This window comes from Fusarium phalaenopsidis, assembly GCF_050370095.1.
Source record: "Fusarium phalaenopsidis strain FUZ10S chromosome Unknown contig_32302, whole genome shotgun sequence".
Taxonomy (NCBI): domain Eukaryota; kingdom Fungi; phylum Ascomycota; class Sordariomycetes; order Hypocreales; family Nectriaceae; genus Fusarium; species Fusarium phalaenopsidis.
The window spans coordinates 5,677,843-5,699,945 of record NW_028145405.1 but is presented as its reverse complement, the minus strand read 5'-3'; the positions used below and the strand labels follow the sequence as shown (position 1 = coordinate 5,699,945).

General features: G+C 51.4%; 9 protein-coding genes across 9 annotated transcripts; 4 read left to right on the top strand and 5 right to left on the bottom strand.

Moving 5' to 3' along the window:
- Window positions 1–1,529: 1,529 nt before the first annotated feature.
- LRP88_09119 (ribosomal protein L24e-domain-containing protein) lies at window positions 1,530–2,267 on the bottom strand (the record flags this gene model as incomplete). Its single annotated transcript, XM_083245612.1, has 3 exons — window positions 1,530–2,077; window positions 2,134–2,204; window positions 2,263–2,267. The coding sequence occupies 3 exons, from the start codon at window positions 2,265–2,267 to the stop codon at window positions 1,530–1,532; spliced, it is 624 nt and encodes a 207-aa protein (XP_083100106.1).
- A 2,687-nt stretch (window positions 2,268–4,954) lies between these two features.
- Window positions 4,955–6,288, top strand: LRP88_09118 (uncharacterized protein; the record flags this gene model as incomplete). Its single annotated transcript, XM_083245611.1, has 2 exons — window positions 4,955–5,174; window positions 5,225–6,288. The coding sequence occupies 2 exons, from the start codon at window positions 4,955–4,957 to the stop codon at window positions 6,286–6,288; spliced, it is 1,284 nt and encodes a 427-aa protein (XP_083100105.1).
- A 1,382-nt stretch (window positions 6,289–7,670) lies between these two features.
- On the top strand, window positions 7,671–9,938 carry LRP88_09117 (transcription factor domain-containing protein; the record flags this gene model as incomplete). Its single annotated transcript, XM_083245610.1, has 2 exons — window positions 7,671–9,190; window positions 9,242–9,938. 2 exons carry the CDS (start codon window positions 7,671–7,673, stop codon window positions 9,936–9,938), a joined length of 2,217 nt encoding a protein of 738 aa, XP_083100104.1.
- Window positions 9,939–10,454: 516 nt separating this feature from the next.
- LRP88_09116 (major facilitator superfamily domain-containing protein) lies at window positions 10,455–12,021 on the bottom strand (the record flags this gene model as incomplete). Its single annotated transcript, XM_083245609.1, has 3 exons — window positions 10,455–11,604; window positions 11,654–11,757; window positions 11,809–12,021. The coding sequence occupies 3 exons, from the start codon at window positions 12,019–12,021 to the stop codon at window positions 10,455–10,457; spliced, it is 1,467 nt and encodes a 488-aa protein (XP_083100103.1).
- Window positions 12,022–12,533: 512 nt separating this feature from the next.
- On the bottom strand, window positions 12,534–13,448 carry LRP88_09115 (P-loop containing nucleoside triphosphate hydrolase protein; the record flags this gene model as incomplete). The annotated part of the gene is made up of 1 exon (XM_083245608.1): window positions 12,534–13,448. The coding sequence occupies one exon, from the start codon at window positions 13,446–13,448 to the stop codon at window positions 12,534–12,536; it is 915 nt and encodes a 304-aa protein (XP_083100102.1).
- A 461-nt stretch (window positions 13,449–13,909) lies between these two features.
- On the top strand, window positions 13,910–15,118 carry LRP88_09114 (uncharacterized protein; the record flags this gene model as incomplete). The annotated part of the gene is made up of 3 exons (XM_083245607.1): window positions 13,910–14,171; window positions 14,219–14,709; window positions 14,762–15,118. The coding sequence occupies 3 exons, from the start codon at window positions 13,910–13,912 to the stop codon at window positions 15,116–15,118; spliced, it is 1,110 nt and encodes a 369-aa protein (XP_083100101.1).
- Window positions 15,119–15,617: 499 nt separating this feature from the next.
- On the top strand, window positions 15,618–15,860 carry LRP88_09113 (uncharacterized protein; the record flags this gene model as incomplete). Its single annotated transcript, XM_083245606.1, has 1 exon — window positions 15,618–15,860. One exon carries the CDS (start codon window positions 15,618–15,620, stop codon window positions 15,858–15,860), a length of 243 nt encoding a protein of 80 aa, XP_083100100.1.
- A 1,363-nt stretch (window positions 15,861–17,223) lies between these two features.
- On the bottom strand, window positions 17,224–18,255 carry LRP88_09112 (uncharacterized protein; the record flags this gene model as incomplete). Its single annotated transcript, XM_083245605.1, has 2 exons — window positions 17,224–17,399; window positions 17,904–18,255. 2 exons carry the CDS (start codon window positions 18,253–18,255, stop codon window positions 17,224–17,226), a joined length of 528 nt encoding a protein of 175 aa, XP_083100099.1.
- Window positions 18,256–19,224: 969 nt separating this feature from the next.
- On the bottom strand, window positions 19,225–21,454 carry LRP88_09111 (and other transporter-domain-containing protein; the record flags this gene model as incomplete). The annotated part of the gene is made up of 3 exons (XM_083245604.1): window positions 19,225–20,563; window positions 20,612–20,890; window positions 21,339–21,454. The coding sequence occupies 3 exons, from the start codon at window positions 21,452–21,454 to the stop codon at window positions 19,225–19,227; spliced, it is 1,734 nt and encodes a 577-aa protein (XP_083100098.1).
- Between the last annotated feature and the right edge of the window lie 649 nt (window positions 21,455–22,103).

Genomic DNA, 22,103 nt, shown 5'->3' with positions numbered 1-22,103 from the left:
TGTCCTTAGATTCCCCTTGTTCTATTGGAGAAGGAGTTGTGAAGGTTCCAGGTTGAGTGGACCGATAGCCGTGCAACCTTGCGAGAACCGAACCTACAAGACCCGCCACATCGGCTTGGCCGACACAGTAGGAAAGATCCAGACTAGATATTAGCCAAAGGGGTTCTTTAGATCCATCTTCCATGACTCCGTAGCCCATGAGCCCAGTCATGACGCATGATGCCGTTGAAGAAGAAGCAATGAGTTGTTCATCACGTAAAAGCACCGAGGGGTTACTTAAAAAGACTCTTGCAAGTTGCAGCCATTATTCAGCCTTCAGTTTGTGACTGGAAATCATACGTTAGGTTGTTGATGACCCCTTATTTTGCCACCAATGCTCCATTCCGGTTTTCTTTTCCATGTTGGTTTGTCTGGTTTCATCTCAGGACGAGGCCTGAATCATAATGAATCATCTAGGTTTTCTGGACAAATTTTCATCAGCCTTTGCTACAACATGATATTGGGAACAAGAAAATGTGATCCGTTCAAAGCTGTGCTTCGAGGGGGTTTGATGTCTTTATCATCTCTAGGCCAACAGCTCTCAAGTCAACCCTGTTTCTTTTATCCCGGTCTCCAATATCTGGACTAAGGCTTTCTGTCAAAACATTCATGGTACTCGCATATCTGAGGTCTGATTATGTTCATTTAGCAGAAGAGTTCCTGTTGAAAGGTTCATTGATCATTTGCAGGACTCAACATTCAGAAAGTCTTGCAAGCCAGCTAACCACACTGCTGGTGAATTGGAATACGGACTGGTCTTGAAAGTGTTCTCAATTCGGTTAAATACTTCTCATAACCAGGGCCTACCAAATGTAAGAGAACAACGATTGGATAGTAGTCTTTCACAAGATTTCCAACACTCAATATCATTCTAGCTCCCGAACGATGTCTCGGTCTTCAGAACACCACCCATGGGACCATGATGACCATACGCTGTGTTTTTAACCATTTCAGTTTTCCTCTCATGTTCTGGATGATCCTAGATGTCAATCTGGATAGGTTGATGGTGGTTCAACGGCTACTATGGTGTGCTACCCGGGACTGACAATAAGCTCTCTTTGGGACCAGGACATGCAGTTCGAAGCACTCTTAGAGATGCCGTAGGAAAACCGATCCGAAGAGCAGTTGAAGCAGTTGAAGAAGAAATACCAAGGTTCACTGATGCTTTCTTGACAGATATATACCAGGCTCCTAGAGTGGGTTCCAAGGTTGCCATGTGTTTGCGATCATACACCGCCTTCTCGACATCGTCAATCACCACTCAAGACAATATTTCCATCATCAGGAGCATATATGTCGTAGCAAGGGAATTGCACCCAAGCTGTTGCGTTTGACTCTTTTATTCCAGGCGCCTCTAAAATCTTCCCAGATACGCAAAGGACCAGAAAACATGCATGTGGATTTTTTGAACACCCAGACCATTCCTGCAAGAAAAGACAACATGCTGCTCAAAGAAAGAACCCCAGCCCCCGACCAGATGCGCCAAGGCATTAATACACCTCCATTTCCTCGTCTTGGATCTCGTCCTGTCCGTCGTCGTCTTCGCCATCGTCGGAGGATTCGTCGGGGACCTGGATCTTGACCCTGCGCGCCTCGCCACCAAAGACCTTGACCTCGTGCTTCTTGGCGACCAGCTCCTCCTCCTCCACCTCCATACCGGCCTCGGCGTTGGCCTCCTTGAGCCTCTTGATCTCGCTGCCGCGGAGGCGGGGGAGCAGGTGCTCGTTCTCGGAGACGAGCTTGCGTGCCTGGGCGAGCTCGCGGGCGCGCTTGCCGGCCATGCGCTTCTTGTAAAAGACGCGCTCCCTGCGGGCGCGGATCTCGCTGATGCGCTTCATGGCGACGATGGTCTTCTCCACCAGGTCGCGGTTGTAGCGCTCGGGGACGTTGCGGCGGGCGCCGAAGAGGAGGGTGCTGTCGCAGACCATCTCCTTGCCAGCCTTGACGCGAGAGGCCTTTGTCCATCGGAGGGAGCGGGGGTTACGCTTCATCTTGAAGTTGCGGTGGCATTTTGATCGGCAGAATCGAAAGGATTTTCCTGTTGCAGCGGTGTGAGCGAGTCGACATAGTTGAGAGATCCCGAGAGGCACGTACCATCGTTTCTGACAAAGGTGATACCCTTGGAAGGGTATGATGGGCGACCACAGAAGAAACACGGGTCAACTCTAGGATCGAATAGTCAGCATCACATTTACTCCCATGGGAGCGCTTCAAAAAACGTACCTCATCTTGGCGACTTGGTGATGGTTTACTTGCTATCGCGAAATTTTGCAGACCAAAAAATCTGGTCTGCAAGGTGGGGTGTCGGCGCCACTCTTTTCCGCTCCGGATAACGATAAGATAACGTTGGTGCAGGGGTTAGCATGTGTGGATTCACGCGTTTTGGCGCTACGGCTCAAGCTCTCAAGGACATGATCCATCTCATTTCACCGCCAAGCGCATATGAGATGTCTCCATCTCGTACAGGATTTTCGTGGTTTCTCCACGTTTCCAGCGATGGCAATGCTTCATTTAGATCTCTATGTGATCATCTCCAAAACTATCCTTGTCCAAGCACGTCAGGCATGGATGTTTCCACTTCCACCATCAGCGTTCCACGCCTCTTAGGGAGCATTGACTCATGTCGGTCTGATCCGAGGACGCCTTATCCACTGTAGCGGCTGTGTAGTTTGTAAAGACTGTCCTACATTCGTGCTCAATGGATGCCGAAACGCCAGAGCGCAGAATACACGAGGTCGCACTTGCGAGCTCAGCTGAGCTGACATGTACATTCAAACAATAAACATGACGTTTTCGCAACGCTAAACCTCTAAGCAACACATCATGTCAATTCCTCTAGAAGATGTCAGCTCAAGCAAGCCAATGCCTTAGAACCACCCGCCCACTTTCTCAAAATTTATTCACACCAAGCTCAAAGACCCCCAGAAAGAAATCAGATTGTTTGAGCTACTCCCAGGCTCCTTCGAAGTTGATATCAAGCTTCGAATCTTCCATGCTGCTCTTCCTGCGCCGAAAAGTGAAAGGAAGAGACCAATCATGCATGATGAGCTGAAGAACACGCTTCCACTGGGCTGGAAAATGTTTCAAACTTCAACGGGGAGTTACATCTTTAGCTTCGCTGGGACCAACGGGCTCAAAGCGGCGTGGACACATCCTGATCCGACCTATCAATACTTGGCAGAAGACACTCGGTCTGACAACAACGACCAATATTCTCTAAGTTTTGAGGCTATATCGTATGCCCGGGGATCGACATAGGATCCCTTACAAGCACTTATTGAGTGTCCCTCCCAGCCTCAAGGTTTTTCATACCTCGACATCGATCAGGATCTGGCCAGCGCTCTGCGGCATCTCAGCCGCGAGAAAACGGTCAGGACCCTCTGGGTAGATGCCCTCTGCGTCGATAGATCTAACCCCGATGAAAAACACGTTCATATCTTTAGACTAGCCGACATCTTTTCACGGGCTCCTCGAATTGTTGCCTGGCTTGGTCCTGCTTCCGAAGACAGCAGTGAAGCATTCGATACGCCCCGGCATCTCGGTGAGCAGGTAGTGTCAGTGGAGGACAACTGGGTCCCATCCCCGGATGCGACCGAGTCTGACTGGTATCGCCCTGACCACAAGCTGCCATTCTCCAGGGAGACAATCTCCGCGATTGAAAAGTTGTTACGGCGGGACTGGTTCCGGCGCACGTGGGTTCTGCAAGAGATCATCGTGGCAAGCTCGCGGAGTATAATTTAGTGCGGGCATAGTTAGATGCCATGGCACATTTTCAGCAGCGCAGTACGCAGTCTCGATCTTCTGGCTCAGTTAACCCATCAAGGGCTAGGCTTCAACTATAATAAAGAACACATTGTCAACGCATCATAACATCATATCCCAATGCTAACACAGTGGCTGTGCATCTTTGTTTCCCGGATGGAAGTATACCATGTTTGAAAGGAGAATAGTAACATGGTGCATCGGGAATATGCGTTATAGGTCCGAACGCTACTGACATATTCATCAACATTGAAGACAATAGTGTGCTACCACGGCTGTTGGACTGGGGTGTGTATGTGAATTCGTTCGGACCGAGTTTCAGGCAGGTCCTTGTCATGGTGCGTATTTTTGATAATCCGGCGTGTGCTGGTTCTAGAATATCCTTCTCGCTCCTCTCTTGTCGTGGGGACCTGACGAAACCAAAAATATACACATCCAATCAGACCCATCAGAGAATTCGGGCTCGTGATTTAAATTAGCCCTTGCAGATTGTCATGATAAGCTTATCCATCGCTTGCATTGCCGCTGGAGTAGTGACAGTCACCGACATGATATCCCAAATCTAGGTGATATAATGCAGATCTTGGATGTGGCCTTCCTCATTCACCTAGTTGATCCGTGTGGTTTTGTATGCTTTTTGACAAGGCCACGGCCAAACTTCCGAACTCAGCGACGACCCGAGGATGAATACGACGGCACTCCGAGCGGGGCGGGGCGGGGAGGGACCTTTGAAGATCGGTCTCTATCTAGATCAGGGAGGTGATTTTACCGAGTGTAACACAATAAACTAGTGATATAGGCCAAGAGTTTAAGTAGATACCCGGCTGGCATGATTGGCTGAACCACGATAACTCAGGTCCTCCCTCGGAGGCAGCGTGAATGGCATCCATTTCCTGAATTGGAAAGTCGTTGATAAGAGTTGTTCACCTGCCTCATTGAAATCCTCGAGAGCTGGATAATAATAACACTCGAAAGGCTGGGACAGAAGACTCGGCGTCTATATTAGAAGACAACCCATCCTTCTGGAGGGTTATCTTCATCCACCGCTTCATAGACCCTTCTCTTGCTTCCTCTCCTCAAACCCGTCACCATGAGGTTTTCTGCTGTTTCCGGACTCGCACTGGCGACTGTTGCTGCCACTGGCGCCAGCGCCATGTCGGCCAAGATGGAAACCCTCAGGAGCGTCAAGCAAGATCAATGGGCGCAAATGCGTGACGAAGGTGCCTTTGACGAAGATCAGTACCGGGCCATGGCTGTGACCAAGTGCGTCAACGGAAAGGCCGGAGAGTATTCTTGTAACAACGTCGACATGATGGCCTTCTTGAGCCACCAGGACATGGGCAGCCGAACCCGCATGGGCAATGACATCTGGGGTATGTGTTTCGACGATTCGAGGTCCATGTGCTGACAAAAACTCTAATAGGATGGACATCCGCGACTGGTAGGGAGTTTGCCATCGTCGGCCAGAGCGACGGCACAGCCTTTGCCGAGATCAAGTCGGACGGCAGCATCGTCTACCTCGGCCGTCTGCCAACCCAGACTGTCAACTCGGACTGGAGAGACATGAAAGTCATCGGCGACCACGTCTACATTGGCGCCGAGGCCAGCCGCCACGGCATCCAAGTCTTTGATCTGAAGAAGCTCCTCAGCATCAACCCCAGCAGCCCCAAGACCTTCAGTATCACCTCTGACTTGACCGCCTTCTTCAACGGAGTCGGCAACTCGCACAACATCGTGGCCAACCCGGACACCAACATGATCTACGCGGTGGGCACGGGCTCGGCTGCCAACTGCCGAGGTGGCCTCTACATGATCGACGTGTCCAACCCGGCCAAGCCAGTCAATGTTGGATGCGAGTCCCGTGACGGGTACGTCCACGACGCACAATGTGTCGTGTACGATGGTGTTGACACAGCCTTTAACGGCCACGAGATATGCTTCAACTACAACGAGGACTCACTCACCATCGTCGACGTGACAGACAAGGCTAAGCCTGTCCAACTGTCTCGCGTGGGCTACTCTTGGAGCGCCTATACCCACCAGGGCTGGCTCGCCACGAGCGACATGCGCTATCTCCTTCTCGACGACGAGCTCGATGAGATGGACGGCACGACGCCCGACTCAAAGACAAAGACATATGTTTGGGACGTCAAGGACCTCAGGGCCCCCAAGATGACGGGAGTGTACTCTGCTCCCGTCACCACCATCGACCACAATCAGTATGTGCTGGACGGCCTGTCATACCAGTCCAACTACGCCTCGGGCCTGCGCATCCTCGACGTCAGTTCCATCGCCGAAGATCCCACCGGTTCCAAGTTCGAGCAGGTTGGTTTCTTTGACTGCGATCCTTTCGACGATAACACCTCCGGGTCAGTGACGTTCCGTGGTGCGTGGAGCGTCTACCCCTACTTCAAGTCGGGCTATATCGTCCTGAATAGCATTGAACGCGGACTGTTTTCTCTCAAGTATACTGGACCCAAGCCTTAATTAGACAGTTATTAGCAGAAGAGCCTTGAATGTAACAGAGGTCTATAACTAAGTTACTTATATGGGACATGATGTTATCAATTTCCAGCTGTTTATCACATAGACTCACAGAGCATCAGAAATTTTCAAGACGCCATCAAGCTCTAAAGCGGGAGCCCGAACCACAGTGGCCTGAGCAAGTTCAACACTAAAGGTAGGATTCCACGAGTGGTGAGAGACTCATACGAGCCGGGTTCTGTATTGATGAGAACGGCCCCTGCAAGAAGCAGAATAAAAAATCCGGATGGTGTATTAGTTGTTTCTTAAGACACTGTGGATTTGGAAACTAAAAGTATATGTTGGGGTGTCTCTGCTCGAGGCTCTTCGCCTTGCTCATGGTCGTATCTGATGAACCTTCCCAGGTGGTATCCAACAGACTCTCGCTGCCCATATCCTGTAAAGGCGACGTCGTCCTCTCAGAGCTTTGGGGATCTGTAACGGATGCCGAGAGCTCAGGGGTAGCTACCGTTCTCTGTGTGGGCAAGTTGAGTTCCGTCTGGGCAACTCTCAAAGGTACTGCCATGGAGTTGCCGGGCTCTGACTTGCTCTGGAACCAGGTCTTTATATCATCCAGGGACTTGAGCGGTAGAGTATCCCACTCTCTTATCCGATCAGCCTTCCGCTGTGAGGGGGGTTTGAGAGAAAGCTGAGCATTTTCTGGGCTGTTTTCAAGTGACTGGAGAACTTGAAAGAGGGCCTCTTCCGTCTCGGCAAGACGAGCTTCTAACCGGGTGATGAATCCAATGGGAATGCCTCTGTTGAGTGTAATTAGCCTTGCCAACTCTCATTTGTGCTTGGGTTGTACCTCTTGTTTTGTTCAGGGTAGTGACAGTTGGAGGGATCATGACTACATTGTAGGCAGTGTGGTCTAGGATGATTCAAAGTGTTAGCAACAGTACCCAATGCCAGAGTAACAACACTTACAGTTGTCGGTCACACTGGGATAATCATCGTTAGCAGGGATGAAGTCGATCTCTTGACATATCAGTATTGGATCTCACCTTGCGCTTCCTCTGCCGACAGTGGCCACAGGCAATGGGATTCAGCAGCCTCTCAGCCTCTCCACCCGTAGCTTCACTATCGGTCATATGCAATCGCGCAATAAGTGATGCTCTTTATCCGGATTCTATGGTGAGTGGTGGTTTAGTTGACGGAGGTGACCCCACAGCGAAGCACCTTCTTGACCCCGCCTCGGAGGTTTCTTTGTCCGACGGAGCGCTAACACTTTCGCGTCTCACAACCTCGAACCTTGTTCAACCTCACTTGTTACATCTCTTTTCATACTTGGAAGTTGGAAGCGATTACTTCGAGGATTCGGAATGGATCCGTCTTGACCTGGGGCAATGGCTTCCCAGCAGTCACCTCACAACACTTCCGAGACAGCCTCTTGCTCAACCCCAGGATATCCCATCGAGCCACGGAAACGAAAGCGATCTGCCTCGGGATCACAGCTAGCCCGCGAACATGGATTGATGCGAGATACAGGAGAGCACGACGCTGCTCGGTTCGTCGGTAGCGGAAGCGGCATACACTACATCCGCGCGGTGCACCTGAGACTTGCCAGGAGATCTGCTTCCAGGACGAACGATTCATCGGCCATCACCACTCTTATTCCCGGTGAAGACGACCAGCTTCGACAAGCATCTTCGGCTAGAAGGAATCGCGAGCAAGTACTTTGGAAGAGCAATGAAGTTTCTTCGAACCCAGAGAACGCTTCACCATGTTTCGAGGACTTTGTTGAATGGTCAAAGAGCTATTTCGAATCATGGCACCCTGTTCTTCCCTTTCTCCACGGCCCCGAGATTCTTCGACTATTCGAAGAGGCCTCAAAGAATGGAATTTCATCATTAAGCTCCATGGATCAGGTCATTCTCAAGTCTGTTCTCTCCATATCCTTGGCCGATAGCCGCCAAGGCGCCCCGGTCCATAAACCGATCCCGAAGCAGCTCGTCTTTGAAAGCGTCGACGATGCAGTGGCAAGTTCACAGTTTGCCCTGAGTCAGCCAGCGTCAATCCGGTCGACCCAGGCAGCTTTGGCCATTCAGCTGTTTCTCACTTCCATGCTCTGTCTCAATGCCGCATCTCGTCTAGGTGGGTTGATTGTTCGCATGGCTTTTCACATGGGCCTTCATCGCTGTCCGATAAGGTTTCCCTTCTTCACCGCCGAGGAAGCTTCTGTTCGGCGCCGGGTTTTCTGGTGTATATACAGTCTTGAGAGACTTCTTTGTCAGTCCCTCGGATTACCTCTTGATATCCAGGATGACGACCTGGACGTTTGCTACCCGGGTGAAGAACGACATCCTACGACAGGTTCCACTGAAGATGCAGGAAAGCTGCAATTACTCACATTTGTGGCGAAACACGCGCGAATACGGGGCCTTATTCTTGAACTACGCAACAAATCAATTATGCAGCGGCAAGAGACAGCAGATCGAACGGCGTTTGTGCAAACTGAGCTTGCAAAGTGGTCGAACGAGATACAAGATGCTGTGGAAGAGGATGAGATAGCTGATCATGCCTCGGATGTGGGAGAGGCCTCGCCAAGCATCTCTCCAAACCACAAGCTGATGGTCCTAATCCTGAAGCATGAGGCGGCAATCTGTCTAAACCGGCCAGGTCTAGCATCAGAATACCCATCCTCGGCTTACTCTTCTGCGTTTCAAGCCTGCATCTCTGCCGCCAAGTCCATCTTGATACTCTTGAAGAAGCACGGAAACCGTAATCGCCTAGCAACAGACTCGACTGGCCGACGACTACAAACTCCGCTTCTCTGGCCCTCGTTTACTTGGGCTGTGTGGATCAGTGCTTTTGTTCTCATACACGCGGCATTTGAGAATCAAGTTCCGCTGGACAGCGCAATGAGGTATTGTACCTTATCCTCGTTCTTATTGTTCTCACGTTGACTTGCATCTAGACATGTCATGGCTGGAAAAGGCATTCTCAGTCATTTGGCAGCAAGAGACACATCATGGCCAGAGTATTGTCTCGGTGCCATTGATGAACTTATCTCTGCTGTACAAGAACTTTCCCAAGCTCGAGTTCCACCTCTAGAATCTCCTACCGATGATTCTGTCACCTCGCATTCCCGAACACTAGCAGCTCGGCAACAGGACGAAAACACTTCTGCGCGTACGAGACGAAGAGAAACAGTCACGGGATGGGAACAATCAGCGACTGGTAGGTCCAACGACCCCAGTGGCAACGTATCAAGAGACTTGTCTACACTGCCGGAACATGAGGCAAACTTTGATACCACATCGCAGCATTATCCCGCAGGTTCGTCTGGAGCTCCTTTGCAGGGACACATGCCTTGGCAACAGAGACACCCACAGCCACATCACTTGGCGCATGCAAACGCCCAAAATGGATCCGACTCGCAACTGGGTGCACCAGGTGTTTCACGCATGAATAACGGCCACGATGGACCATCTTTCACGGCCTCTCTAGGTCAAGCCGACTCCAATCTAGACACGGTGCCAGTCGAAGGCCAGGAGTCAATCATGTGGTATGACCAACTGTTTGCGAGTTCTTTCAGCGCCATTGACAACCCGTTCCTTGTGGCTGCTGAGTTTGATGCGTCGATTGACCCAACTTGGAACTACCTACGGTAGTCTTGGAAGTTCAAGCATGTACTCTAGTAACTACCGTAATGTGTAAATTAGTTTCCCCTGACAAGATGAGGCTCGCATGGCTACGCCTTTGAAATCGAGCAGGTAAAAAAGTAGCTTCAAGTTTCTAGTCCCGCCAATAGTAGCTATCGACAAGTCATAAAGACGGACATGGTTTTGGTCCATTCAACACCTGGGAGTGATAAAACTTGTGGCCTTCGCCAAGATACTTGGCAAGATAAGAACCGCAACTAACTTCTTGGCTATGTAGGCTATAGCTCAGGCAGTGGACAGCTCAAGCAGGAGAACAAGCGACTTATCCTAGCACAGTTCCAAGTCAGAAGAGGGTTTTGCATTTTATACTTCTGACTGATTACTTTGCCGCTAAAGGAGCGTGATATTCACAAATCCACCAGCTTTCTTCACCCAAAACTTTCAACTAACTATTCATAACTCTTACAAACCGAAGTAAACCATCCAAGCTATCAGTTTTCCTAACTTCAGATCTTCCCTTCGTCCTTAGTAGGCATACCTGGTTGCGTCCACGTTACCGTCCCGATCAAGCTTCTTGTTGGTACGAACAAGCCAAGTCCTCATGACCCAAGTCGAAGCAATGCACATGACAGCAAACGCAGCGTTACTAGCCATACCAGTAAGGTAGCGAGGTCCGTCGCTCTTGGGGTACAGGTACGCCGTGTAGATGTAGGAAGCGTTCGCGATGACGTTGACGATGGACAAGCTCACGGACTTCTTCTCTGGAGTTGAACCGAGAGTTGCCGACACCCATCCTAGGATCATCGAGTTGACTGCGTACGCGCCGCTGGCGAACAGGAAGCAGGCGATGTAGCGGGCTGGAGTATTGAGTGTTGCGCAGGAGATGATGTAGCCGACAAGAGCGATACCCATGCAAACTGTAATGTGCCAGGTTCGCTCATTGTATCTTCCAGAAGAGAGACCGGCCAAGTAACCGAAGAAGCCGGAAACGAGGTAGGGAGGGCAGGTGAGAACCAGGGTGATGGTGCTGTTGAAGCCAAGAGATCCAACGACGGTAGGGAAGAAGTTGTTGAACGAACAAGCAGAAAGATGCATATTCTGGATAAAGCAGAACAGCCACAGACGAGGGTCTCGGATAGCCTGGGAGAAACCGGCTCGAGCTCCTTTGCTCTCTTCGAATCCAACAGTATCACGGACCATTCTGTCATGAGCAAGCTGTCGCTCCTCGGGCTTCAGCCATCGTGTAGTCAGAGGACTATCAGCAAGGGTAAAAATGCCAATGATTCCAACCGCAAAAGTCAAAACACCTTCGATGATGAAAAGCCACTGCCATCCCTTGAGTCCATGGTGCCCATCAATAGTGCTAAAAGTAGCAGCGGCAATAAGACCAGAGAATGAAGTAGCAAAGATATTTCCCGAGTATAGAATCGATAGTCTCGTGGCAATCTCCTTTCGAGTGTAAAAGATCGAAAGAAGATACAGAGCACCGGGATAGAAGGGGGCTTCTGCGACACCGAGGAAGAATCGGAGGAGTACGAGGCCAGTGTAGTTCTTTGCGAGGGCGGTGCAGGCGGATACGATGGCCCAGCCCATCATGCAGATGGACATGTAGATGGAGGGTCGGACGCGTTTCGACGAGATTAACATGTTGGAGGGGATTTGCATGAGGAGGTAGCTATTGGGGATTAGCAGAGGGAGAGAGGAGTTTGGTTGTGCTGACTTACCCGACAAACAAGATGGAGATACACGTGTTGTACTGGGTTCCCCTGAGACCAAGATCATCCTCCAACCCGTTCAATCTTGCCTGAGCAATGGCATTGCGATCCAACTACAAACTCCAGTCAGCAGAATAAACAACCATTTCGAGCATCAAACTCACATAGTTGAGAAAGTACATGGCCCACAGAGTAGGCATGATGCGATAGTCAAGCTTCCTCACGAGACGAATCTCTGCAGGATCAGTCTTCTTGACAGCACCAGAGTAATCTGCCTCAGCATCACCAAGAACGCCGCCTTTCTCGGCAGGAGACATCTCGACAAAGTTGTCTTCAGGCTTGCGCTCGATGCTCTCACGCTTTGAATCAGCCGTCATGATGAAAAGAGTTGAGTTGAAGTTGAAAGGGGAGCTTTGGAAAGTGAAGAAGCCTCTTGTCTGATCAACTTTTCCATCGTGGCCAAGACCGGCGTCTTATATCAAGGAGATCCAACCCCCCCTGCTCCAAAACCATCCCCTTGGGGCCCCAGGTTTTCCTTCCCCCAGATCACCGCCCTTAGACCGAAGCCTAGGCCCTCGTGGTCTGAACCTTTTTTTTCCTTTGCTAGCGGCGGACATTGAATTGGCCGCTTATTTGGAGCGGAAAATGCTGCGGGGATGGCCGCGGAGGGGAGGGCTGTAATGGGAAGGGCGTCGATCTTTTGGTGTCGTTAGTTTGCGGGGTTAAAGGCCTCGGTCTGGGGGACTGGGGAGTAGGTGGCGAGGATTTCATTGAGAACAAAAGAGTTTATTCGAGTCTACTGGGTTATTATTCGAGAGGAGTTGGGCATCTTGTGTGTACTACAGTATCTATGTATCTCCTATCGTTGGGAATAGTGGCAGAGTCGAGTCTACTTCACCTCCTTCACCTCAACCACATCCCGATCTCTATTCAAAACAACCTGCACATGCTTCTTCTCCCCATCCCCAAAGAAATTCTCACCCTGCAAACGCTCAAGGAACAGCTCATAAGCCGGCATGTAACCCCGCACAAACCGCGTCACCTGCTCATCCGTCATGCCCGTTTTGTGCCTCCTGAGCGCCTTCTCCTGATCCAGCCTCCACTCGTAAACATGAACAAGCTTGTCAGTACTCAGATGAAAAAAACCGTCAAAGTGCTGCGGTCCGGTGAAGGAGTTACAGTATCTTGAGAGGTTTTCATTGATGAGGAGGAGGTGGGAGAGGTCGTGGTCCGCGAGTGTGTTGGTGAGTGAAGAGTTGGGGGATGCCTTTGCTTGCTCCCATTTCTTGGTTGTTTCTTCTTTGGTTAGGGGCTTGAAGCCGAGACACCAGCCTTCGAAGATGAGGACGTCGAGGCCTTGGTCCAGGGGTACTTGCTCCCACTTCTCCACAGGAACCCTCCCTCCCTGGCCGCTATGAAGACTCTTGTCATATGCAGGCCAAGCAACAGAGCCTCCATTATTAGTGTTAAAGTCTCCAAGCTTGCTGAAGAACTCCTTGGCCAAGACCTCATCGTGAGTCCCAGGTTGTCCTCGACTCTGAAGAACTCCATTATCCGGATTCGCCTCTCGGATAGCCACGAGGTCGGCATGGTCGAGGTAGAGATCATCCAGTGACAGAATCCTGGTCTTGAGGTTGTGCTGAGTGGTCAGGGCCTGGGAGAGAGCCTCAGCCCATGTCGACTTGCCACTCCCCTGCAGGCCAGACAGGCCCAGGACGAACGGCTTTGAGGTCTTTTGCCGGTGGGCGTGGATTAAGGGGAGAAAGATGGCCAGGACGGTCTCGATTGCTTTGGCGTCAATCATGTTTGCGAGGGTAGAGTTAAGAGTTGTGAGTTGCAGTCTTTGGAAGTCAGCTGGTCAAAATGTTACAGACTTGTAATGTGAAGCACTGATGTCAAAACAGAGTTGAGTCACAGCGTTATCTCGTCTACTACCGAGGTTGTGAACAAGTGCCTCACTCCTCCAACTTTTCCTAGCTGACATCTCAGATCTTTCCCCGCATCATGGGATAAATTACTGGAAAGCAAGGTTCTTTGCTCATGAGTCGTGGGGGAAGATTCAGGCGGACATTTCTTTGTCCGCGGGTCCTTGATGGTCCGCTCCACTTGATGCAGCACCTCCACAACCAACTGATGCGCAGCATGAATCGACCGATACAAGTCCGCGCTCGGAGAAGAGATGCAGCTACAAAAGAGATCATCTTGAAGCTTCAAAGTGTCTTGCTTTATCATCATCTCAGATCAATCCAGTCACAGTAACACATCATGTCTCCCAGCGCCGTCGTCGCCAAAAAGGCTTACAGCATCGCCTCCATCCCCGCTGATGGCATCGGCCCCGAAGTCATCGAGGCTGGCATTGAGGCATTGAACGCTCTTGCCGATGCTCTTCAGACTTTTGAGCTCAATTTTACTCACTATGACTGGAGCTCCGATACTTACAAGAAGACTGGAAAGTATATCCCAGATGGTGGTCTGGAGCAGCTCAAGAAGCATGACGCCATTCTCTTTGGTGCCGTAGGAGCGCCTGGTAAGTTAACACCTCTTCTTCACATGAACTAAGCTTACATGTCTCAGATGTCCCTGATCACATCTCTCTCTGGGGTCTTCGCCTCGCCATCTGCCAGCCCTTCCAGCAGTACGCCAACGTGCGACCAACACGCGTCCTCAAGGGTACCCAGTCCCCTCTTCGCAACTGCAAGACGGGCGATCTCGACTGGGTCATCATCCGCGAGAACAGCGAAGGAGAGTATGCCGGCCAAGGTGGCCGCTCCCACCGCGGTCAGCCCTGGGAGACAGCCACCGAAGTCGCCATCTTTACCCGACACGGCGTGTCGAGACTGATGCGCTTCGCCTTTGAGACGGCGCAGAAGAGGCCTCGCAAGCTTTTGACTGTTGTTACTAAGAGTAACGCTCAGAGGAATGGCATGGTTCTGTGGGATGAGGTTGCTGCTGATGTCGGAAAAGAGTTTCCTGATGTCACGGTGGACAAGATGTTGGTGGATGCCATGACGACGAGGATGGTGCTGAAGCCCGAGAGCTTGGACACGATTGTAGCATCCAACCTGGTGAGCATATCTCTATGATGCATTCTCCCGCACAGAACTAACAACTATGCAGCACGCCGATATCCTCTCAGACTTGGCCGCCGCCCTCGCCGGCTCAATTGGCATCGCCCCAACCAGCAATCTCGACCCAACCCGTGAAAACCCCTCCATGTTCGAGCCCATCCACGGCTCTGCATTTGACATTACCGGCAAGGGCGTCGCCAACCCCGTAGCAACCTTCTGGACGGCCGCTGAAATGCTGGCCTGGCTCGGTGAGGAAGAGGCGTCCACCAAGTTGATGGAGGTCGTCGAGACTGTATGCGCCTCGGGAGTCGTGACGCAGGACCTTGGTGGAAAGTCGACGACTAAGGAGGTTACGGAGGCTGTGGTGGCGGAGATTAAGAAGAGCCTGGGTAAGGTGTCCAAGTAGTGGATGAGTACCTGTGTGAAAATAGATTATTGCTTGCTTTTGGATGTATTCAAGATTCTCAAATAAGGAGCCCTTTAGAGGAATAAACTATGGGTAACATATTTACACTGCAGTGGTTCATTGATCAATTCGTACACGGTGGTGATCAACGGTCCACGACTGCTTCAATGTCGTGAGCGTTGGTGAAGCTGACTTCATAGGTAACGCACCACCGAGACAGCCACTCCAGAATCACCGGAAGAGTAGATTAATCATTGAAATGATGTTCTAAACAATGCTTCTTTGTCCATTTACAGAATTCCCACCTCTTCATATACAAGACGTCATTGTGTTCTGTGTATTTATACATTGCCCTCCTTTGTCTTCATCCACACTCTGAACAAAACATACCAAAGATCAAAGACTCTTGTTCAAACCATGTAATTATATAGCAACACAGATCCTCATCTCATCATATCCCAGGTAAATCACCCACAACAACTACTAACAAACAATCACAATGTGTCAAGTCACCATCTTCAGCTGTCGCCACGCCGACTGCCCCCTCTTCACAACCGCCCACATCATCTTCTGCGAGGGCGCCCGGAGCAACCGCACCTTCACGCGCTGCCTCACGGAGCACGTCACCAAGTTCGACCAGAGGAAGGGCATCTTTCTTTCTGCCAACGAGGGATGTACCGGGCTCGAGATTAACCCTTATGCTGGCGTAAAGGGGGTCTGCACTATTCATGTTATGGATTAGTGTTCTGAGTCGACTTGTCGGGAGCAAGTCCATTCCCTTGAGGTTGGGTCTTGGAGTAGCTACTGTTTCGAGGTCAATCAGCATAGCAGAAAATACATAGACTTTGGTCATCCTTAATATCATTTTCTTTTGTTATAACTTCGTAGAGTTTTCGCTCCCCCCCTCTCTCGTGACTGTCATCAAGCGCACCAACAAGCTCATCCCTCCCCAACCCCCTCCTCCAACAAACAACACATAGGGCATCAACTCATTGCGCAATCCTCCGTCTAATATTCCAAAGCCTCTCACCAACCAAAAGCCATCTATTCTGCCTCCACTCCAAAGCCTCCTGCGCAGCTCTCACAGCCTCATCGTTCGGCTGGGGCAACCTCCTTGCATCTCTCACCCCATGAATCGCAATCTCCAAAAGGCGGTTGTTGCGCAGGACGAAGACCTCCCAGTGCGGTCGTGGCTATATACAAATGATCAGCTTACCTATTACCCCACAGTCTTTCTAGGTAGAGATTGCCGACTGTGACTCGAGGGCCGCGGTAGTAGGGCGTTCCCTGCCCAGGCGAGGTCCGCGCCCACTGTTGTATCCTCTCCACGCGGCCCAACGCCTCAGCCTGAGCAAATCTCCAGTCCCAGATTGGATACGCTTGATGCTGTGCAAAATCCACAAGAGGACCTACATCTTCCCTATTCCTAAAAATATCCCACCGTTGACGCTCCCTCGGTACATGAAGGTGCTGCCCTTCCGGTATGTACGCCTCGTGTAAGAGGTCAGCAACGTCCTCCATCCTCGCATATACATGGTCGTGGTCAGGCGGAGGCAATTCGTCAAAATTGACCACGTCGCGGAGTCTCACTATCCGCTCTTCTTGTTGGTGCTGCTCTAGTGCATCCAGAGCCGGGGGCGGTAGGTCCAGGTCAGGCATCGGCTCAGGCTCAGCCAGCTCTGGCTGAGGTCTTTCATACACCTGAGCCCAACGGTCCTGCCAACGGTTCTGCCTATAAAAAGGACCTGCCTGATCTTCCTCTCTTTCTCGATGTTGGTGATGCCGTCCATAGGGAGGACCCGCTTCCTCGTCGTCTCTCTCTCGATGTCGGCGGTGATGATGTCTATGAGCAGGACCAGCCCCTTCGTCCTCTCTTTCTCGGTGTCCACGGTGCGGTCTAAAAGCAGGGCCAGCCTCCTCTTCTTCTCGATGCCCATGATGTCGACGGTGATGTCCATAGGCAGGGCCCGCCTGCTCACCATCTCTCTCTCGACGCTCATATCCCCGCATGGGAAGTCTCTGCAGACGTCTCGTCCGTCTTCTCACCTCCGTGACTCTCGGGCCACGATCCTCCTCTCCATGACGAGGCCGCAATTGCGGAATTCTTAAGCCAGGTTCGACAGCTTCCACATTTCGTGGAGCTCGACGATACCGGTCTGGCTTTCGACCAGGCCGACGTCGCATCGGCACCATGTGATTATGTCCTCCGTATAGTTCGCAGTCGCACGTCTTCCAACGCTCCCCACAAATGAGACAGAACTCTGCTCGACAAGTAACACACCTACTCTCAGTTAACAAAACAAGACCAAGGCGTACGCAAGGGAAAATACTTGCGTTATGTGGTTGCAGGCTTCTGCCAGCTGAATCATGATCCCACAACCAGGACAGTTGACGATACGTCTCCGATCCATCATCTCCCACACATCCTCCAGAATCTCCCCCTCATCACATCTCCTTCTACCATGATCTCGCCCTCCGCATCGCTGGCAAGTCAACTGCTCGCATATAAGACACTCCCCGTCACAGTCCAGGGGAATAAATGCTGCGCAGTGGGGATCGTGGCAGTATAATCGGTCCGGCATGGGGACTTCGCTCTCCTCCTGTAGCTGACGGAAAAGATGTACCAGGGCTGGACGCTGGGCAAGTTGAATCGTCTCCTCCCTAAAATGCACACAGCATCTTGGAGGAAACTCGGTAAGGCCAGTCAGGCCTCGTCGAATCAACTCTCGGAGACAAGGATAGCAGTATACGCAATTACAGGGGACTCTGACATGTCCCCCCTCACCACAGATGATGCACTCTCCAAAGTTACCACCCCATCGCTCAACTTGTCTGTCAGGCTCAGGTGTCGCTCGAAGAGCCGCAAGTCTCTCTGCCTCATCGAGCGTAATCCGGTGATCGAGATTGCGAAAGTCTCCCTCTGCAAGTCGCTCAGCTGCTAGCTCCTCCTCCGGGACGATCCTCGATACCAACTCAGCCTGCTCAAACTCATCTGCCATTTGAATAGCCAGATATATACTCCGAGCCATAGCATCCTCAGAGGGGGGGTTTATAGACGGGTCGATACCGACTCGAAGCATGAGATCGACAAAGTCCGGATGGACACGATCAAAAGCGTCGCCATCGCGGTGGTTCATGACGGGCGACTATTCTCGATATCTAGCTGTTGACGTGATATTGATTCAGTAAGATCCAAAAGTAAACACAAGGGGATAATCGGGCGAGTAAGTAAATAAGAGACTTTGGTGTCTACGCGGGCCGGTAACCCTGATAACAAAACTGTTGTGAAAGGGGCGATGCTGGCCTCTTTTACAGAAGGATCTGGATGCTGTATACAGTCAAAGTCTCTCCAGCATCACAAAGAAGAAAAGAACCCATCTTTATAGTTGAAGTGCAAGGGGCCCTTCTTCACAGAGTTATGACGATGGCAGTGATGATAGATCAAAAACTTAATGGGATGGGTTCCTTTAGTGACTCAACAGGTCAAAAAACCCTTTTGAGTGACCCTCATGCCCTGCAGCGTGCGGCCATACATGAGTCTAATGCTTCACAGACAAGAGTCAGGCCTCATACCCAGTGACCAACAACAAAGAAACATCACAGCACCTCCCACCTTCACCTGATACATCACATTTACTATGCAATCGCTTGTATTTTGACAGGTAATCAGACCGAATAATCCACTGTCTTGTCTGTAACCCAAGAGTCCGTGGCCATGCGCCGTCACCTCCCCGCGCTTCTCTCGACAATTAGTCGCTGCCCACAGGGTATCCGGGCTCCCATCCCATTCATCGACGGCATAACCCCTAAAAAAACGATAGTAACCCGAAAGCCGAATAGGCGAGTTTGGTATCCAACCCCCTTTGCCCAAGTTCCCATGTTCCTTGACTGACCCTGAACCCCAGCTGGGGGTGATATAAATCCCATAAGTTGAAAAAAGACACAAATGACAAAAAGAAACAAGTAGGCAGACACATAAAAGACACGTGAACCCCGCATAACTCCACCTCGTCGAACTCCATCGCTGATTCCCTATGTGACGTTGAGGACGAAAGACACGTAATATACCCAGACAAACAACTCCGACCGACACACACTGAGTAAGCCTAGTAGCTAAAGTCGACGTTGGCCATGGCCATGGCCGGCGGTCCCTTGTTCTGCCCGTCGTCGTTGTTGCGTGATGTGTTGGTGTTGTTATTCACCGTTATTGAAGATGTGTCACCGTCGCCGAGCGTCGTATCCGCGCTCGAGGCGGTCGTCGTCACTTGTAGTTCGTGATCAGCGGGCGGTTGGGCGCTTGGAGACCAGCCGTCGTTGAGCATCTGCTGGAAGCTCCAGCTTGGCTGGAACGACTTGCTGTTCCACGCGTGATTAACCCGCTCGTACATTTCGTCGATCTGTTCCAGGCTGATTTTGCTTGTCTCGTATACCATACACCACACAAAGAAGACGGCGATGATGCAAAAGGCGCCCCAAATAAAAAAGATCTTAGGGCCAAAGGCGGCATTGCCTGGGCCAGTGCCAACCATGAAAGGAGCGCTGTACGCAATGCCGAAGTTGAGAATCCAGTTCGAAGCTGTCGATACAGACATGGCCTTGGCTCGTACTTTGAGGGGGTATATCTCGGAGGTGACGACCCAGACGACTGGGCCCCAGGACGCGGCGAAGAAGGCGATGTTGACGGCGCAAAAGGTAACCAGGATAGTCTGTGATGCCTTTTCGAAGTTGGGCCCTGTGGCGGTATTGAAAGAGGCCATGAGGAGTTGGCAAGCAGCCATACCGATGGCCCCGATCATCAAGAGTTTTCGCCGACCCCAGTGCTCAATGACTAATAGGCCTGGAATAGTTGATACGACGTTGATAATGTTGATGATTAGTGACTTGGTGTACGGGCTTTCGACACCAGCACCGCCAAAGAAGGTGGTGCTGTAATACATGATAAAGTTTATACCAGTGAGCTGCTGTAGCATCTGCAGGCCACAGCCGGTAAGCGTGCGTCGTCCGAGGTGTGGCGATCCAACAAAGATATCCTTGTAGGTGTCAGGGCCTAATGTCAGCTCGTATTGGTGGTTGGCAACGATTTCCTGAAGTTCGTCAACCAGTGCTGGATGGGTAATGTCAAGTCGTCGAAGTCGACTGAGTGAAAGACCAGCGGCATCGATGAGACCCTTCTTTACTAGGAAACGTGGGGTCTCTGGTAATAGTAGTAGGCCGACAGTGAGGATGACAGCGGGTACGATTTGGAGGCCGAGGGGAATACGGTAAGCTGATGCGTCTTTGAGACGTGAGGTGAGAATGTTGACAATGGAAGCAGCAAGAAGGCCGCAAGTGATGGAGAGTTGATATGCGCAAACGAGAGTACCTCGTATCCATTTGGGAGCCATTTCGGACTGATACAAAGGAACAAGGACAGAGATGGCTCCTACGCCAACGCCGGCAAGAAATCTGATATGTCAGCAATATAATTCTCGCAGCCGAGGAACGACCGCATACCTTCCAGCCAGCAGCATATCAATATCCTGAGCGCAAACCTGAAAGATGGAGCCGAGGCAAAAGATACCAACGGCAACCATCAGAGTCTTTCGGCGTCCGAGGGAGTCGCCTGTGGGCGCAGCAATCAGAGCACCCAGGGCGGTTCCGGCGCTGAGGATGGCGACGATGATGGAAGAGTCTTTGGTGCATATATCAATGTTTCCGTCATCGTCTGTACAATTTGTGTGTTTTCCGAACTGCTGTTTAAACTCTGTCATGGCAAGGATGCCGTTTATGGCCCTGTAGGACAAGAGTGGTCAGTCTCTTGGACTTCAAACAGGTGAGGTGACGCGATGGGATGGTTTTGGCATGGATGAGGCGAGGGCGAATTCGGAGGATAAATCGATCGACAACGGTTCGTATGCGTTCGGCGCTTGTATCCAACATGTCTCCCTGTTGTTTCGACAATCCTCAACTCTTTCAATATTTTTTTTCTCTTCGTGATCCCTTCAGCGGTGGATGTGGTGATGGAGGCGTCGTCATCGTCGTCACACCAGGCTCCGCCGCACTCTCGCATCGTCGGAAAAATATAATCGTAGCAATCGTCCCTTCATCCAAGCGCATCCTCCTCATTCCTCCTCAGTCGCCGTCGTCGTCGTCGATGCCGTGTCGCGTCGTGTGGTGGTGATCGTGGTCCCGTGATGCATCCATGTCCAGAGGCCATCCCGCGTGAAAATGGTGGTCTTACCCAGTATCGTAGCCGAACAGCAACCCGCCCGAGGCCACAAACAGGCCGACCATGATGGCCGGCGCCGACGAGCCCGCGACATTGTCGGGTTTCTGCCAGCCCATGGCAATGGCCATGGTGTCGGTGTTGAAGACGTCAATCCAGGGCCAGAGGGAGTCGAGAGCAAAAGGCTCCGGGTCGGCGAGATTTTGGTGGAGGTTGAAGGGGTTGAGATCAACGGGGGGGCATTGGGCGATTCCGTGTGGATAATATGGATGGATTGGGGGAGGGACGGACGGGCGCTGGCTGGCCGCTGGCTTGGCCCCAGGCGCCTGGGTGCGTTTGTCTTATTCGCACTGTCCCACTAAGGTAACTGTACCTGGCCAGGAACGGCACAGTGGATGGGAGGGCACAGGCTGGTGGAAGTCAGTGCTTCGCTAGTCCTCAACAGGAGAAAGCGGAGCACGTCGCACAGGTCCAGAGCAGGGTGTTTGATGAGTAACACAAGCGGTCTCTATGAGGTATTATACACTCAACACGTATCCAAATGAACAAGCCAAATACGCAACTCAACTCAAAGCCAAGAGACGGCTCGAGTTAAAGAGAGAAGCGCAAGAGAGGGGCGAGCAAATGGTGAGAGTGACGAGGCAAAAGCGGCAGGGATCGTCGCCGGGGGTGGTCGCTAGCCCACTTTTGATGACTCGCCCCCATTGGACGGATGCAGCCACTAAAACCTGGACAAGTCCAGGGAGCCTTTAGCGGGTTTCCGTCTGTGATAAAGCCCCG